Source organism: Prunus dulcis, chromosome 1, assembly GCF_902201215.1.
Source record: "Prunus dulcis chromosome 1, ALMONDv2, whole genome shotgun sequence".
Lineage (NCBI taxonomy): Eukaryota > Viridiplantae > Streptophyta > Magnoliopsida > Rosales > Rosaceae > Prunus > Prunus dulcis.
Window position 1 is genome coordinate 28,134,471 of NC_047650.1, and position 18,832 is coordinate 28,153,302.

The 18,832-nt window shown below is 36.9% G+C and overlaps 3 protein-coding genes across 6 annotated transcripts; 2 read left to right on the forward strand and 1 right to left on the reverse strand.

Moving 5' to 3' along the window:
* Positions 1–1,963: 1,963 nt before the first annotated feature.
* Positions 1,964–5,421, forward strand: LOC117614663 (ankyrin repeat-containing protein At2g01680). Its single transcript, XM_034343548.1, has 3 exons — positions 1,964–2,530; positions 3,193–3,602; positions 4,224–5,421. Exons 1-3 carry the CDS (start codon positions 2,221–2,223, stop codon positions 5,103–5,105), a joined length of 1,602 nt encoding a protein of 533 aa, XP_034199439.1. The 5' UTR covers positions 1,964–2,220; the 3' UTR covers positions 5,106–5,421.
* A 242-nt stretch (positions 5,422–5,663) lies between these two features.
* LOC117614446 (F-box protein At4g19940-like) lies at positions 5,664–7,794 on the forward strand. The gene is made up of 2 exons (XM_034343261.1): positions 5,664–5,904; positions 6,289–7,794. Exons 1-2 carry the CDS (start codon positions 5,727–5,729, stop codon positions 7,545–7,547), a joined length of 1,437 nt encoding a protein of 478 aa, XP_034199152.1. The 5' UTR covers positions 5,664–5,726; the 3' UTR covers positions 7,548–7,794.
* A 2,101-nt stretch (positions 7,795–9,895) lies between these two features.
* On the reverse strand, positions 9,896–18,288 carry LOC117633895 (protein VAC14 homolog). Of its 4 annotated transcripts, none has more exons than XM_034367736.1 (20): positions 17,678–18,275; positions 17,467–17,580; positions 17,251–17,316; positions 16,199–16,288; positions 15,987–16,106; positions 15,828–15,859; positions 15,592–15,734; positions 15,403–15,497; positions 15,075–15,161; positions 14,846–14,953; positions 14,610–14,701; positions 14,334–14,415; positions 13,999–14,064; positions 12,919–13,034; positions 12,669–12,789; positions 12,231–12,392; positions 11,997–12,125; positions 11,567–11,635; positions 10,736–11,035; positions 9,896–10,440 (listed from the first exon to the last, which is right to left on the reverse strand). In XM_034367736.1, the coding sequence occupies exons 1-20, from the start codon at positions 17,765–17,767 to the stop codon at positions 10,342–10,344; spliced, it is 2,181 nt and encodes a 726-aa protein (XP_034223627.1). In that variant the 5' UTR covers positions 17,768–18,275; the 3' UTR covers positions 9,896–10,341. The 4 variants fall into 4 exon arrangements, with proteins under 4 accessions (XP_034223627.1, XP_034223636.1, XP_034223653.1 ...); XM_034367745.1 differs by having other exon boundaries at positions 15,828–15,856; positions 17,678–18,270; XM_034367762.1 differs by lacking the exons at positions 11,997–12,125; positions 12,231–12,392 and having other exon boundaries at positions 9,948–10,440; positions 17,678–18,288.
* Positions 18,289–18,832: the final 544 nt, after the last annotated feature.

The window sequence follows — 18,832 nt, forward strand, 5'->3', positions numbered from 1 at the left end:
TGATTTTTTGAAACAAATGTGGCTGCATTCTATATCTCTCTCGAAACTTATGGCTAGGATATAACGAATTTGGGATAAAGTAATCCTCCAAGAGATTCTTACCCCGAGACTCCCTACGTCTGTCCATATTTGGGACACGAGGACGACGGTGTTGCCTTGATTGATTAAGCATACACACCGATGCTGCAAGCATTTGTTCCTCTTCTTCATCGGCATCCCGATCTTCTTCAGCACGTCTACGCCGGATTTCTTCCCTTTTTTTCTGTTGCCTCTCCAACACCCTCCTCAAGTTTGACATTGAGAGTAGAATGTGTTTTGTAAAATCTGAGAAATGAAGGAGTAGATAAGAGATGGTGTGAGAGGTATGAGTTGATGGTGTAGTTTTATAAAGGGATTCAGAAGATAGAGATGACACGTGGCACAATTTTAGAGGATGAAAATCTTATCTGAAATCTGAGATTATAATTTTTTTTTAAATATTTGAAAATCTTATCTGACAGAGATAACACGTGGCACAATTTTAGAGGGTGAAAATCTTATCTGAAAATATGAGATTATATATATTTTTTAAATATATGAAAATCTTATCTGACATGGGACACGTGGCACAATTTTAGAGGGTGAAAATGTTATCTGAAATCTGAGATTATAATTTTTTTTAATGAATATCCAAAAAGTTTATCTGGAAAATAAGACATGTTGCAACCGAGTTTCTCATCCGAAAATCTTTTCTTAAAAATAATGGACACGTGACAACTAAAAATATTATCAAAAAATTTAATTACAAAATATTATCAAAATTAATGGTTTAAAGTATAAAAAAATAGAAAATAAAGTACAATGAATAGTATTTGCCTTAGACTTGCCCTAAACTTAGCTCTTATGGGTGAAACCACAAATGGCAAGGCTGCCACTATTAACATGAATAGTGGCAGCCCTTGTTTGCCCTAGACTTAGTCCTTAGAGCATTTCCAGCAGCTAAGGCTGGACTCGGGCTGGGGGGAGTTTGGGCAAAAAAATGGTTTCCAGCAACAAAATCTAGCCCGGGCAAATGGTGGGACCCAGCAGACTGGGCTGGCCCGAGGGCAAGGCAGATTTTTTTTTTCTTTTCTCTATACCTTATTTCCATTTTCAACATTTAAGTTTAATTTATTTTTATATTACTCAATTTACTTAAGTTTACAATGTAAATAAGGAAGTACCCCCTATTTGGATTCAAATAAAAATACTAGAAAATCAAATTCCCATCAAATCAAAATATGAAAAAATCGGTTTTAGTGCAAAATACGATTTAAGCTAAAAATGATGGCTCATTAAGTCAATATATACTTCATATTAAAATTTCATAAAATCAAGTTTTCTTATTTGATGTGTAAGAAATAAAAGCCGCCAAAAATTATCTTGAGAAAATGATTATTCCAAAAAATTATTTTTCATACTTAGTCAATATTGCACATCTGCTACAAAAATTCTGGGTTCGCCAATGTCTATATATACCAACCAATACTCTTCACTTTTAACACCAAATCCCCATATTTTTTTTTTCCTATAAATACCAACCAATACAACTAATAAAATAAAATCTTATCCGAAAATATTATCCAATATGAATAGTATTGACACGTAGAAACCAAAAAATCTTATCCGAAAATATTATCCAAATTAATTATTTAAGTAAAAAAAGTTGTGAAAAAAACAAAAAAAATGAATAGTATTTGCCATGGCAAGCCCCAACTGCTGGAAACACATTTTGCTGGAGGGGGCTAGGGCAGCCACTATTCACGTGAATAGTGTCTGTCCTAGGGCTAATCTTGCCATGGCAAGAGGCAACTGGTGGAAATGCTCTTATGGGTGGAGTTGCTCTTAGAATTTCTCCCCTGGCCGCACATGATGTCCTCCCAAAAGGACCCCACTTTACAGTCTACACCATTAAATTTAAATCAATCAATCTCTGTCTCAAATTAAAAAAATACACCATTAATCAATCAAAATTGAAAAAGTAAAAATAAAATCCATACTGCCAAGAATCCAATATCTGAATTGAAAGACAGAGCACTGAAACCCTGCACCTCATATATCCCCATATCATTCCCTCTCCTCTCGACTCGTTTACAGTTATATCTGGTCGGCTGGTCTTCCAGTTCCTCCTCCTCTCTCTGTTGATGAAGGGAAGCTGAGACTTTTTGAAAGATTAAATCTTTTTAACTCCCACGAATCACGATGGACTCAAAGTCTCTGCGTTTCCTTACCCACCAATGTTTCTTCTCCGCCGTTCGATCCGGCGACCTTGGGTCGGTGAGACAGGTGGTCGATAAGCTCACAAAGGACGAGCCCTCAAATGGGTCACTCGTCTCTGATCTGATGGCGATGCAGAACGATGCAGGCGAGACTGCCTTGTATGTGGCTGCAGAGAATAATCTAGAGGAGGTGTTCAGTTACTTGCTCCAGTTCTGTAATATAGAGATTGCAAAGATCAGGTCCAAGCATGATATGAACGCCTTTCATGTTGCCGCCAAGCGTGGCTACTTAGGTATTGCTTTCTAACTGTTACTGTGCTTAAGCTTTGCTTGTGTGTGCGCGCGCGATGATAATTGATTGGTTATTTTTATGCACGCTGAAGGAAGGGTATGTACAATAATTATTAATAATTTCCTTCCTAGAGTGAATATTTGAGATTAGTAAGAGGATCAAATTCTCTGTACTGCAAGCAGAATAATTCCCAAGTCTGACATGTTGAAATTCCTTTGTTTTTTTTTCCTTTAAAAAGAAATTTATTTTGGTTTGTTTCCATAAAGGAGTGTATTTCGAACTGAAGAACCAAAAAGAACTATGATTTTGATTTTGACATATTTTGAAGGGAAGCTCAGAAGAAAAAAAGTCATCTCCTCAAGTATATGGTATATGTTTGTAGGCCAAGGGAAATAATAAATAATCACTGATAAATTGCGTATCGCTAACCTGGTAAAGATGATAATTTTGAAGGTCTTGTTTGTCTTAATCTGCTTTGCATATACTGAAGCTACTGTGATATATCCTAGAGGTTAATGTATAAGAAATTTTGCAATCTGGTGGCCATTTTGAGTTGATTTCTGTGTTTTCCATGCTATATGTATACGGTAATCACTGCAGTGGTGAAAGGATTTCTTTTTTATAAATTTATCTGGAATAGGGTATTGACTGTTATTTATTCAGGTATTGTGAAGGCACTATTGGCAATTTGGCCTGAGCTTTGTAAATTGTGTGACTCGTCAAACACTAGCCCTCTTTATTCAGCTGCCGCTCAGGACCATTTAGAGGTAGTTAACACCATCTTGGATGCCGATGTCAGCTCAATGAGGATAGTGAGAAAAAATGGTAAAACTGCATTACATACAACCGCAAGATATGGCCACCTACGTACTGGGAAAGAACTTATAGATCGAGATCCAGGAATAGTCTGCATAAAAGATAAAAAGGGTCAAACTGCACTCCATATGGCTGTAAAAGGTCAGTGTACTCCGATTGTAGAGGAGATTTTGCTTGCTGACCATTCTATACTGAATGAACGCGACAAGAAGGGCAATACAGCTGTGCATATAGCTACAAGGAAATGCCGTCCACAGGTATCTTCATGTTGGCATTTTATTTACGATAGAAGCACATGAGCTCATGAAATCCTTGTCATTACTTATTTCTGCCCGCTTTACATTTGTACGTATTGCCATTCCATGTAGGATGAAAATGCATCAGCTCATGAAATCCTTGTCATTAACTATTTCTGCCTTCCCTTGCATTTATCAGTTGCTTTTACTTACGTGGTAACCGTAAATCTAAACTGGATTAGGAGCTAGTTCATTTTCATGGCGATTCCTCTTGCAGCATCAATAAAGTATCACTTGCCAAGGAATCATGCAAGAAGATACCAAATAAATATTTAAGATTAACCAGATAATACACCAAGTGCCTACATGCATAATTGATAAAGCATCTGCTTTCTCATTGCCCGTCAACCCTTGGCTATATTGTGAGCCTGTTTTTCCTCATTGAAAAGCTTCGATGAGGAACCAGAAAGTATTTGAAGGAATATATAACTATAGTATTACATCCTCAAAGTCGATTCTTGACAGCATCTGAGGAAGAGCTTATAATTTAATGCCTTGCTGGTGTGAGTCCAATGGCATATGTTTGTGTATTCATTTTTTTTTCTTTTTACTCCCGTGTTGAAGTTTTACCCTTTCTTTCAGATAGTGGGCGTTCTGCTAAGCTATAGGACTATTGATGTCAATGCCATTAATAATCATTATGAAACTGCAAAGGATTTGGCAGATACACTACCGTATGGAGAATCAACATTGGAAATTAAAGAAGTACTAGCGGAAGCTGGTGCCAAGTATGCAAGACATGTTGGCCAAGTGGACGAAGCGATGGAACTGAAGAGAACTGTGAGTGATATCAAGCATGAGGTGCAGTCACAGCTTATACAAAATGAAACAACTCGACGACGAGTTTCTGGTATTGCCAAAGAACTAAAGAAACTTCATAGAGAAGCTGTCCAGAACACTAACAATTCTATTACAGTAGTTGCTGTTCTGTTTGCGTCGATAGCCTTCTTGGCCATGTTTAACTTGCCTGGCCAATATGCAATGGAAGGACCAGAAGCAGGGACGGCTAACATAGCCGATAGTGTTGGTTTCAAAGTGTTCTACCTGTTAAACGCTACGTCCCTTTTCATGTCGCTAGCAGTTGTTGTGGTTCAGATCACTTTGGTGGCCTGGGAGACAGGGGCTCAGAAGCAAGTGGTGTCAGTGGTTAACAAACTAATGTGGGCTGCCTGCGCTTGCACTTGTGGGGCTTTTCTGGCGATAGCCTTTGTGGTCGTTGGAGAGGGGAGTTCATGGATGGCTATTACCATAACCGTTATGGGAGTGCCAATGCTTGTTGGAACTCTTGCAAGCATGTGCTACTTTGTTTTCCGGCAACACTTTGGGGGTTTCCGGCGCGACTCTCAACGGCGCATCAAAAGGGCCAGCGGAAGCAAGTCCTTCTCGTGGTCTGTCTACTCGGCAAACATCTCAGATCTTGATGATGACTATAACTCCGACCTTGAGAAAATCTATGCTTTGTAAACACTAGTATACAGTATTATAGTATTAGTAGTATATATGAGTTGTTTTAACACGTTTTCCGCCCAATGTCTTGTTTAGCTTTTTATCTATCTGTTGAAGTAAGAGTTGTTGTTCATAATTAAAGGGGGTGCTGCTGTAATCTTGGTGCGCGCCAAGCTAAGTTGTTGGCTTTTTACTCTGTACCTCTAAATCTAGCTCTATAATTCACAGTTGATTGTAGATTATGCATATTGTATTTGTAACTGTAGATTGCGTTGCTACCAATAATATGTAAAATAATACTCAATACTTAATTGATTTCCACATTACATTCTAATAATGCCCCAAACAATTTTTTATTTATATTTTCCCCCTGATTTCTTTAAAACTACTACTGTACTGTAATAATTTTCCCATAACAGAGTGGGATGATCAATCAACATATCCATTATATTATATCGTAACAGAAAAAAAAAAAAAAAAAAACTTGAAAATTAGGATCTGTTAATTTTCACCGTAATCCTTCAAAATTTATTAATAGAAAAAAAAATCCATGAATAAATCCCGTATGATTAATAATCAAAGTAAGGAAAACAGTTTAGTGGGTCGGGTTCCTCTAATTTAGTAAAAGAAAACAAATGTATGTCGAAGCAGCCATTGTTGTTGTTAATAGCAGGGAAACCTAGGCTGTCTGTAGCAAGCAGAGGTTTTTCTCCACTCTGTCTCTGTTGCACTGCTTTTCTCCACCCTCTGCCGCTGCACGCCGCCGTCATCACCACTCATAGCCGCACACTGCCATCCAAAGCTTCAAATCACTCAGGTGCCGTTTAAATTTTTAGTCTCTGAAAGCAAATTCAATTTCTCTGTCCATTTTAGCACCAAAAATAAAATTTCTCGGTTCATTTTTTGCTGTTTTGCTAGAACATGAGTGGTGAATGATCGATAGATGGAAAGTTATGATTATTACTGATTTACTTATATGTTTGATTGAATATTGCCCACTGCTCATATTTCTTTTTCGTTTTTTCGCTATTTTGCTTCAAATCATGAACAGTAAATGATTGATAGATGGGAAGCTATGATTATTGTTGGTTTATTGATATGTTAGATTGAAAATTGCCCAAATGAATGCTCTTGCAATTTTTTGGGTAGTAGATATTTATGTTCTCAACAGTTACAATATTCACCAATCTTACAAGTGTAGGTAGTAGTAGAAACATGGAAGTCGCTGAAGTTGAAGGTGATCATGTTCCATCAGTAATTCCAGAGCTCCCAAGTGAAATCATATGGTTTCTTATACTGCCACGGCTACCAGCCAAGTCTCTGATGCGGTTCAAGTGCGTTTGCAAGTCATGGTCCTCTCTCATCTCCGGTAACCCTACATTTCTTGGTGTCCACCGAAACTTGCGCTGCAACAACAGCAGGTACACTCACCTCCTCCTCAATGTCTTTGACCGCGACACAGGCCACGACCACTTGCTCTCCGTCCAAATCAACCAAGATGGAGATGGAGATGGAGATGGAGATGGTAGTACCTCACCTGCCACCCACCTTCTAACACTGTCCCCTGACTATCATCTCTACGATTATCAGTGTACTAATGGCCTGTTTTGTATTTTTTACTTTGCTAAACCGGTAGCCACTAAAACCCACCATGAACATGACCCCGAGGACCACGTTCATATATTTAATCCCTCCACTGGAGAGTCGATCATTCTCCCCCATACTTCACTGTCCAAATACACACTCCAGATTAAAGGCCACTTTGGGTTCAGTCCTTTTACAAACGAGTATAAGCTTCTCCAAGTCCATTTGTGCCATGATTGGACTTCAAATCTCTTTAGTTTAAAGCTCGAGATTTTGACTTTGGGTTCTGATTCATGGAGGTGCATTGGGGTAGACCTCGATCACCTCCCTTTTAATCCCCTTTCTTCCCACTTGTATGGCGAAAGTGTGTGCCTTCATGGAGCCCTACATTGGATATATCAAGATGGTGAGGATAGGAGTAGGATAGTGGTATTTGACCTTGGAGAGGAGAGATTCAAGGTCATCACAACTCCTGAAGATGATGGTAGTGATCCCTGTTGGACAATTGCTGAAGTGGGTGGACGTCTAGCTCTAATGGATAACAAGGATGCGATGCCACAGAAATTAATGTTGGAGTTATGGATTTTGAAGGACTACCAAAATCAAGTGTGGGCTAAAGAGACTATCAATTTTCCCTCTCATTGGCGGGAGTCGACGTACCATCATTTGAATTCTTTACGTACAATTCACACAGGTGAGCTCTTCATTCAATCTTCACCGGAAGTACAGGCATCTCATCATTTCTATGATATGAAGAGTAATAGTTTTTATAAAAGTTCAATTGTTTTGCCTGATTTGATATGGCGGAATGATGGTGATGCTCGGTTGGGCTTAATTACTAGTTATCGTGAAACCCTTGCCCCCTTAAGATTATAATTCATGAGAATGGAGTGGAATAGCATTTCATTTCGTTTCATTATTGTAAAACATAATTAATGGGTTGATTCTTGTGCAAGACAAGAAGGATCTGTACTACTGGACATATATTTTCTCTTTCCCTTTCCCTTTCCCTTTCCCTACTACACCATGCTTTAAGCCCTTACCATATTATAAAGGAAATAGGATCTGAACTTGTTGCTATCAAGTTTTAAAGTTTTTCTGTGAACGTGCGATAACTGGTCAGCCTTTTTATGCTATTAAGTCCAATTAGATTAATTTTATGAGTAAGTTCTATTTAGTTGATGCGGTTGGATTTGAATGGTTTTTTTTTTCTTCTCATTCTCAGGAAATAGTAAATATATATATATCAATATTCACAACAGATAACATCGCTCAAGTTTCTCATTTGGGTTATGTTCAATTGCACTAGAAAAACTCTTCAGTCCAGAAAAAAAGGAAAAAAAAGAGAGAAAGACATCATTATTCAAATGGAATGGTAAAAGATGTGCAGAAATGAGGCTTTACAAAGTCAATGGCATCCTCAGGAGCAACTTTATTATTAAGTAATTTGTTCAAGGAAGGAAGCTAACCCTCCGTAGGACTGTTTTTAATGGCTTGTTTAGTTGTCCAAGTAACAGTAGAGTTGTCCATAATTGAAGGGCTGCTGCTGTTATGTAAAATAATTGTGGCGGCATTTGCCAAGTAATCAAATCCTTCACATTTTAAATAATATCTAAGCTAATTTCGTTTTTGGCTTTTGAGAATAATCAAATCCTTCAAATCCATAAAAGTTTAGGGGAATGCTAGCAACTTTTTCTCTAACCTTCTCCTTTGGACCTTCTCCCTTTCCCTCATGACATGTGTCATTTTCTTTACACTTAAAACAATGCCATTAATACATCAAACAACCTAACTTTTGTTTTCCATATTTACCATTATTTGATGTATTGACTTGACTTTAATTTATTAATTTTTTTACAGCTTTCTTAATAACTTGTAAAAAAATTATTATATTAATTTATTAAATATTTAATAATAAAAAATTAAATTTAAATAAAAATAAAAATAAAAAAAACCCTATCTCAAGTCGTCCCCACCTTCTTCCCCAAAGCCTAGCACCTCCATCTTCCCCACCATCTCCTTAACACCACCCATCTCCACCCCACCCTCTCCTCACCACCTCCCCTTACTCTCTTCCTTCTCTCTCCCTCTTTTTCTCTCTTCCCCCAATCTTTCTTCAAACAAAACCAAGCCCCTGCAAGTTTTGGCTACGGTAAGAAGACCCTCAAGAACACGGCAAGCATTGGCCATTATACTAAATTTGGGTTTGAGGACCATTACCAAGTATCAACAACAACATCCTAGCCCAAATTTAAAAATCTCACCTTAAAATTGCAAACTTTAATATGATAAATAAACAAAATGATTTTGATGGATTTTGATTTTGATTTTTTTGTGGGAATGTCATGTTGTTTCAGGTGTGAAGGTCTGGCTCTCTCAAAATGATAATAGAGGGTTGAATTTGGGGCTGCAAGTCTGTATTATTCGAAGAGAGAGAAAGTTGTAAAAAAAAATTGAATGAATTGAAGTAAATATTAAAGTCAATACATTAAATAAGGGTAAATATGGAAAACAAAAAGTAGGTTGTTTGATGTATTAATAGCATTGTTTTAAGTGTAAAGAAAATGACACGTCATGAGGGAAAAGGAGAAGCACCTCTGCATACGCCGGCCTCGCGCCCACTAATAGCTAAAGCTCTTGGGTTTCTCACATTTGGCAGACAGCGAAAACTGGAGAGGAGGTTTGGTAAGTAAATCAAACAATCGATCAATCCACCTGCTGCCTGTTGCATTTCCTTTACGAGTTAGTTGCCTTGATCTCTCTGTTTCTCTATTTTGATTTGTCTTGCTACCCGCTGACTTGGATCTCCTGTATCTGAATATAAAGCTTGATGAAATCTCATGTCATTAGGTTACAGCTCCGATTTTGGATTTTGCCCAACCCAAGTATTCAATCCAAAATTGATTTTGGACTCTTTATGTTTAAAGCAAGAAGCATTCCCCAAATTACACATAATATTCTGAGTGAGATATTTGGTTGGGATTTTATTATTGGACCTCTTGAAATGAGAACAGATAAGAAACCATAATTGATTGATAGACTTGATTTATTTTAAAATCACGTTTGTTTTTTGGGGTGTCTCACCCCCTTCATTATTCACCAAAAAAGGGTTAAAAACACAGAGAAATCATCAGCAGTACACAAATGAATGAATGGATTTAAAGAACCGTGTTGGGTGAAAACACAAGCAAATCAATTAATAACTACAAATAAACTTTCGTTTCCTTTCTTTTTTTTCTTTCTTTTTTTTCATTTTTGAGGATCAGGATCAAGGTGTACATGAAGACGAAGTAGCTCGACTAACTTTATAAGATTGCTGTAACTGTGTAACAGATACATCTCAAGAAAACACACTGCCATCTTTCTAAATGAAATATCTCCCTCTACCCTCTCCTCCTCCCCACATGGTTTTCAATAAAAAATAACAGAACCACATGGGCACATCCCTCTTCTTACACAAGTCAAAAGAATAGCTCGCGATAAATGAGCTGCTCATCTCAATTCAAAACCCAATTTTCACCATCCCAACCAACCTGCATGAGTTTAACAACAAACTACTATGATATACAATTTTACAAACTATACCAACCAGATCGCATCCACCACTCCTTCCTATGCTTTGCTGAGGTGAATACATATTACCCTCAGCCAGGGTCCAGAAGCAATAACATTATAATTGTAACTGCCCCGTCGCCCTCCTAGATCTCGAAGGAGGCCTATTCACATCTGATGAAGAAGTCCTGCTGAGTTCTTCAGGTCTTTGCACATCCTGCATATACACCAAGAAACAACGTAATTCCAACACACAAGTTGCAGCTTTAGAGGTGCAATATGGGAGAAAATCAAACCATTACATAGCAAGTATGACTGTATGACACCATATAACTATAATAAGTTGTAGTTTAATAAAAAAAAGGAAAGTAAGTACGGGCTATCTGAAGAAATGTTTGCAGCAGGTGCCTGTCAATACAGCTCCCACATAACATTTTCCAAAAACACACTCATCAAGATGCCAATAAATCTCAACAGCAATGTTAATATCCCAAGGAAGAAACTCAACAAACCTTTGGTGTTGAAGAAGATGTTGAATTTCTGTGTGATTGTGCCTGCACTTTCGCATGCTGACGATGCTGTCGCTGCATTTGCTCAAACTGCTGTAGTCTTGAAGCAAAGTTGATTCCATTATGTGAATTCTTACTGTCCTGGCTTATGTCGCCATCTTCAGTTATCTGTGAGCCACCTGGCATGTGATGTAGGATTTGATAGGGATTCCCCGAAGAAGTTCGCCTGAGTTGCTCACCATTAAATGAGTATGAAGGCACAGTTTTCAAACGAGTCCGTAGGATTTTAAAGGCGGCACTTTGCTGCAATCAAGAATCAAATGAAGCTTATACACATTACAAATACCAAGATGATTGCTACTAATCACAAAAAACAGAACTCTCAAGGCACAGTTTGGACGATTGCTACTATTACAAGAACCAGAACTCTCATGAGGCACAGTTTGAAGTAGTTTCGAGATAAATTTAAGGTCTGATCTCAATGATTGATGATTAATGATTAATGCTTAATAGTATTTTTAACATTTAATACTATCATTTGCCACCACCAGGAAAGATTTCGGAACAAGAACTTACTGAAAGGTTCATCCTTAAATAGTTTCCAAAGAAGGTCAGAAGAAAAACGAAAGGTAAAACAAGGATCTTTGAACTACATCATAGCCAAGATAAGTAAACAACACTATCTTCTATTTATTGGAAAAAGAAAACTACTCTTTTACTTCTGACTTCCTAATATAGAGGAAGCAAAAGTTATAAATAAGGGATTTAAGACAACATCATGCTTGCAGTTGTATAGAGGAAGAAGAAGGAAAATGAAGAATTCTTAGTTTATACCTGGGGAAGCAACATCAGAAGACCATACAAGGCTTTTAACAACCATACATGTCTTCCAGGTTCAAGAAGCTGCAAGAACCAAAAGACAGCTCAGTCACTCAACATTAGATCTCAATTTGAGAAAGCAACGCAGAAAACACAAAATGGTAAAAAGCAAACAGGCATTCTGTACAAAACTTGCAATAAAACATTTTTTCTTATTTTGCCAAATGATAAACTTGACATGAAACATTTAAGCATAACCAAAATGGCAAGCTCATTTTCTCTCCCTATACTCCAATTCATAAAGCTGACTTTGAGAAGCATGAGAGGCCACTCCTTGAGAGAGAGAGAGAGAGAGAGAGAGAGAGAGAGAGAGCAGCTAATGTAGTATGCAGAACAAAGGTTAAAAATATGGCAATGATATAAGAAATACATTTCAATACTGCACCTGTAATCTAAGATATGCGAAGATCGGAGTTTCTAGTAACCGAATCAATTTATCCAACTGGACCAAAAATTTCACATTAATATCTTCCTCCACCAGAGACTGAACCACAGTACTCGCATGCTGATATGTCTGTCAATAAAAACATGTTCATGAAAACAGAACAAATGTTCACATGCAAACACAGATTTTTAAATCAAAGGGGTATCCATGGGTGAGAAAGCTCTAGAACCTCACCTGAGCTAATAAGCAGAGGCTTATAATTGCCATGGGTGAGTGGCACCAAGAAGCATATAAAGAAACAAACAAGTCTTTCCCAGAAGGATTTACAAGTGAATGTTTCAAAAGATCTCGAAGCTCAGACAGCTCGGAGGATGTAAGTAAAATCAAGTTCAAAGCCTGAACAAGGAAAAAGGAACACAGGGATAAATAAAGATTATGCTGAAAAGAACACATAAGAAGGAACTGTTGAATAAAGCATACGACCATAAAATAAATAAAATCATTTTAGAAAAATTGGTCTTTTTAATGCCTCGGTCATAGTAAACTGTTTTAATTCTAGCCACTAGGATGTATAAAACCATTTCAATTACAAATCATATCACATGCAAATAATTGCTTCATTATATGGTTACTTGTGCACATATTACTTTATGTTGTGAGATAAATAACAACCTGAACCATAATAGATGCAAAATCCAGGTCTGACTCTCCTTCTAGTATAGTAGACAGTTCTCGGTATACCCTTTCAGCATCTAAAAGCACACAAAGTCGCCGAATTATCAAAGCACCACGCCTTGGGGAAAAGAATGAAAAGAAAGGGCAGAGTCAAAATAAAAAACACATTATCATAGATACAATTGAAAATACTAGCTAAAGGACCAGGAGGAGGAGGAGGAGGAGAGAGAGAGAGAGAGAGACTCACTTCTCTAGAAGAGAGTTATCTACACGGAAATTATGCACGAGGAACACGACAAGCTGGCGGAAGTGTTGTGTATCTTGTGCTATGCATGCATGAACTTCAAGGACCAGGAGAACCACCTGGACATAAATCCAGACTCGCAACATTAGATACCCAAATAAATGCTGTTCAATATGTCTCTGTGCAATTAGGTTTTCATTATGCATGCTTCTGGACATCATAAAGTAATAAATAAGCTACATTCTGGCATACTAGGAGACAGCTCACAATGGATAACTACAGAGGATATCTGGTAATAGGAAAGAAAGTATTACATGAAGACACTATAATTTTATTTTTTATTTTTACTTCTCAAAGAAAGTTCAAAATGCCTCTGGAAAAATACATAAATAAAAGAATAATTCACATCAGTCAGCAGAAGAAACTCGCAGAGCCCAAGGAGAATTCAATAAAGGTAGTAACAAGAGTATTATTTAGTGCATGACAATGTACCACATGAAATCACAAGCATCTGAGATAATTGATGGTACTCATAATTTCAGCCGCTAAACTCCCATAATCCTCATCCATCGAACCAAACAAACAAAAAAATGGTAACTCACTCTTATCAGAATAGTAGAGAAAATGTTATAAACCCATTATGATCAATATACACTGAAACTATAAAAACAAGAAGAAGAAACACTTTAAGTTTCCTTCACACAGGAGCAAGTTCTTAGAAGAATCACTTCAATTTCTCTCACCATATTCCTAACAGCCAATTTCTGAACAAAATCCGCCAGGGCTAACTCTCTCAACTCTTGGTAACCAATCACTATTGGCGATATACGTTTTAGAGTAGCTTTCTCTCAGCAGTACTGTTTTTCAATCATCTTTTTTTCTTTGAGAACCTCAACTAGTAGTCAATCAACAGATCGAAAGATCCATGTGAATCATAATTTGAACATAATAACTGAGAAAATACAGACAGCCATGGAAAAAAATAAAAAATAATCACCATCCAAACTCATGCAACCAAATAAAGATTAGAAAATACATCTTGAAACAATAAAAGAAAAAGATCCATCAGACTAAAAGGATTACCTGATCAGAAGGATCTGAAAGTGCTTCCAAAAGGGTGTCAAATATGTCGTTCAGAAAAGTTAAAACCTGTTTCAGGTAAAAATTAAAATAAAATATCTGACAAAAAATACAGGCCCGGACAAACAGTAACTCGATATATAACTAGCAATGAACTAAGAACTATTAACCAGGTTGTGAATTGGTAATAGAAATTTTATATTACAATTTACACAAAGGCGTAAGTTATCCAGTTTAATTTTGAAAAAAGTTCAATACGAACTCCCCTGAATAAACATTACACTAGGTTCAAAATCATGCAACTAGAAGTGCGTGCAATTAGAAAAGTGCCCAATTACCTCAGCACGATGTCTGTTTAGAAGGTTTGAAATCCAGTGCAATGCTTCGATTCTAGTAGCCTCCCATTCACTAGATAATTGCCTGATCAGAAAAAATTTCCCAAATCACCACAAATCCTCCAGCATAACAATAGAGCATAAGGATAAAAAACGCAACTTGAGAATGGACATTTCAAATAGCTCCACAACATGCAGACGTACTATATATACCCATGAAATAAAAGGGCATATTCTAATAACATATCACCCTAGGTTGTTTGGTTAGAAAAACTACACCTCCTTGCAATAGAGAGGATTGCTCCAACGTCAAATCCTTCAGCTGGATCAGCCTTAATGGCACGAAGCTCTTCATTGGTTTCACGAGCAACCTTTAGGTGATGGGAAAGAAAAATAAAAGAATTCAGTGAAAGTAACTCCCAGAAGCAATGAAATCAGGAAAAACACAACCCCTCCCCCACCCCCAAAACCAAAAATAAGAAGAAAAAAAAGAAGAGGGAGGAACTTTAACCAACCACTCTAATTTTCTCTTCTTTATCAGATATGCAGGGTAAAATCGCTCCCAGAATATCAGCATAATAGGGAACAAGCTGGTCCCCACCAAGCTTTACGAACTCATTTATCTGCATAACAAAGAATCACATGCAAAAGACTATCAAGAAAAGCATTGCTTTCATGAGAATATTGAGAACATCATCCATACAAACCCTATGACAATGATAGCAATGAGTAGGCAGAAAATACCCATGTGATAGCTGTTAACCGAGTAAATTCATCCGGTGAAGCAGCCCTCTGTACCAGTATTTCAGCCATGCGACCATAATCTACAGACTTGAAGAGTAGCACTGCTCGAGTCAGAAAATTACAAATGAACAAGATATGTAGTTTTTAGATTCAGAAAAAGGGGGGAAGCTGGCTATGTGTGTGTGTGTGTGTGTGTGTACATTGGGTAGAGGCGCGGGGGTAGGGGGTGGGAGGAATGACTGGCACAGGTTCTCCAAAAGTAACAACAACAAAAAACATACTACAGACATTATTGCAGGATTGGTGGATTAACAGTTAGAAGTCTTACTGGAGAGTTCTTGATCTCTTGGAGAAACTCTGAAAGTGCTGAATCAGCTTGTTGTCTTATCTCATGGCTTGAATCACTTAACATATTAAACAAGCCTGATATTTATAAGCAAATTGTAAGTTCATATCCAATTACCAGAAAATATTTGAAATGAAGAAGCAGATAATTTTTACTATGAAAAACAATTACCATCAAGAAAATCAGGAAGAAATCCCAGCATATCAATATCTGGAACACTGTCTAAGACAGTGATCCATCCAACCAAAAACTGGCGGACATAGGGATTTAGGACATTCATACGCTCCCTCAACAATGGTATAAATTCTTCAATGCTGCAGAAGGGAAAGAAACAGACAAACAAAATTAAATGTAAGTGTTGTATTATGTCTTGAGAGTCACAAATCCAGATCAAGAATATTACGCACCTGAATTGATCACTTTCAGTGACAATATCCTGCTTCAGTATATAAAAAGAATTAATATAGAAAAAATAAATGTCTATCTTGAAGACAATCAATTGAAAAAAACCAAAGACCCTTGCTTTCGATTTTCCTTTCTGTAGATGAGGAAGGAGGTTAAATTACCTTTACAAGCCGATCTAAAAGATGAGCAGCACTTTGTACATTAGCATCTGAGTCTGCTGAAAGCTTACACAAGGCATCAAATATCTTATTAAAGAATATGATAAAATCTCCTCTTACAACCTGAGAACCAGAAAAATAAAACAAAATTATATCAAGCCCAAGTCAGGGAAACAGAATAATAAATTAATAAGTCAGCCACCTAATCCGCTCACCTTTGCAATGTTATATAGAGCTTCACAAGCATAATAACGAACTCTGCTATCTTGGTCAGAAAAGGAATCAAGCACAGGAGGCACAATTTGCTGGCAAGATAAATCAGAAGCAAAATAAATACTCAATACCAATAAAGAAGAATTTGGCATTTAATTGAGTTAGAAATGTATATAAATAGCTTTAAAACTAGTACTTTCCAGAAGGAAAGGAGCTAAACTTTGAGATGGACAGCTTAATATAGCTGACATGGGACCATTATATATTCTCATAAGCTGGCAATCAACTCAGTTAAGGGATGCACAAAGGGAACTTTCAAAAGGATTACAAGTTTACAACATTGCATAAAGTGTTGGCATCTCTTACATGTCCAATATGATTTAATTCGTAAGCTACAAATATTTCTAAATGACTCACTTCATAATTATGAACGGAATTGCTCCCTCAATGTAATGCCTCATTTGTAACTACATGACTGCTTTCTTAGTAAAACCTATGTAAATTTAAAATTAAATATCACCTTCCCACAAATTTAGCCCTAGATCTCCAAATAAAATCAGAGGGGATGATTTCATAAGCCATTTAAACTTATTTAAGAAAAAACCAAGATTGATATTGGTTTACAAGCCAAGGCATAAGTACAATCTGCAAAGCAAAAAGTCGTAGAAGGAAACTAACTTCAAATCCTGTTTGTCAGATAATGAGACACCGTATACAGTGGGCCCATAAAACATTATGTATATGTTGGAATTCCATCGCCAGGAAAATAAAAAACTTTAACATCTTATCAGATCAGTCTTCACTTCCACCTATTGGAACACACTACAGCAACATTATTCTGGGTAAAAGGTCAGTGTTTTAGTCATCTAGAGTGAAAGCTTAGCACATTGTGCTAGTTTTAACTAGCAAAACTAAGCATCCTATTTGTAGCCCTTGCTATATACTACCTCATGAAGGTTAACTGCACACGTAACTACCAAAATTCAAACCAACCTGGCCACAATACGTTAAAGATTTATACAAAAACTTGATTTCTAAATAAATAACGCCTTACCTCAAGATGTTGAGCCGCTTCACTGGTCAAACCAACTGTTGCAGCAGCTAGTCCTATCAATCCTCCCTATGCAACAAAAAGAATCAAAATTCGAGCGTTTGAAGAGAGAAACTTAATCAACATGGAAAAATAGAGCCACGCAAATTGAACTTCCAACTAGTCTGCCAAATTAAATAACTTATAAAGCAACCCACTGGCAAACATTCACACCAATACCTTCCGGTGATTCGCTTGTGGCGAATAAGTGAATTCCGTAGTGAGCAAATTGATCACCGCCGTAATCTTATCGTGATCCCCAGCCGTTGTGAGCTGTTTCACAATTCCCTCAACCTATACATAAACGCCCACACATATAGAATTCAATTGAAGATCTAATTACAACCACTCGAAACTAGAAACAAAAATGAATCGTGCAAGAAAGAAAGACCTCAAGCGCGGCATTCTTGCGCTTTTCGTAAAGCTTGTCCGCGAGGTTGCGGAGTACAGACGCGGGAATCACTGAAAGAGCGTCGGCCATGTCAAACCCTAGGAATTATAATTTCTGGTGTAATTGAATTCACCGATTGAAAGAAAACGAATTCGGATGTCAAATTCGTTTCCGGATCTTCTCCTGCTCCAATCGGAACATTTCTCTAGGGTTTTCGTCGGAATTGAAAATTCGGGAATTTGAACACTCGGTAGGAAAATCAGATCTGCAGAAATTGGGAATGAATCGGAAATTGAGAAAACTGTAAACACAAATTCTACGGAAGTTTTCCTTCCCTTTTCGTTTTTCTTTTTCTCTTCTTATGTCTTTTTTTTTTCTTTTTTTCTTTTTTTTTGTTTATTTGATTTGGGCTCTTGTCTGTGCTTTGCTTTCTAGTCTCAGTCGTGGCAGTCCTTTCTCTCTCTGTATTGACTATTGAGCGATCTCGGAAGGTGCTACTAACAGAGGTTGGAAGTCTGGTTGTTATGGAAAGACGGATATACCCTCACATTTTATAATTGCAGATCAGTTTGGAAATGTCTATATTTGGTATCTGGACTAGTTCATAAAATAAAAAAATTTATTCTAAATCTGCCTAACCTCACGACTTAATCTAGCTTGATCTGATCATAACCACGATTTGAGTAGTCAGATCAGATTTCAATTGAACTTAGACCCCAAAATATTGTCACAGAGCCCGTTTGATAATAATTTCAATTTTAAAAAGAAACGGACACATTACCCTAATCAAATGGCCTAACTCAAATTTATCATACTTTAAAGTTTGATCGAAATAGTTCAATCATTTAGATAAGCTGGACCATAAATCTACGTGCAATTATTATTCAATTCAATCTTAAGATAAGATGACGATGCCTCACCATTCCGACTGTAGTCTTTTCTTTTTGGGGCCATCTAATCTTAGTAGTTTTTTTTTTTTTTTTTTTGAGAGATTCACTATTATATTCAATATAGAGCCTAAATTATAAAAATATCCTATATAAAATGGACTTTAGAAACACATCAAAAACTCATTTATAATATAACAAAGAGGCTTTTAACTTCTTATATAGTACAAAACTGCCATCAATTTCTTAAAAGAAACCTAAACCCAAA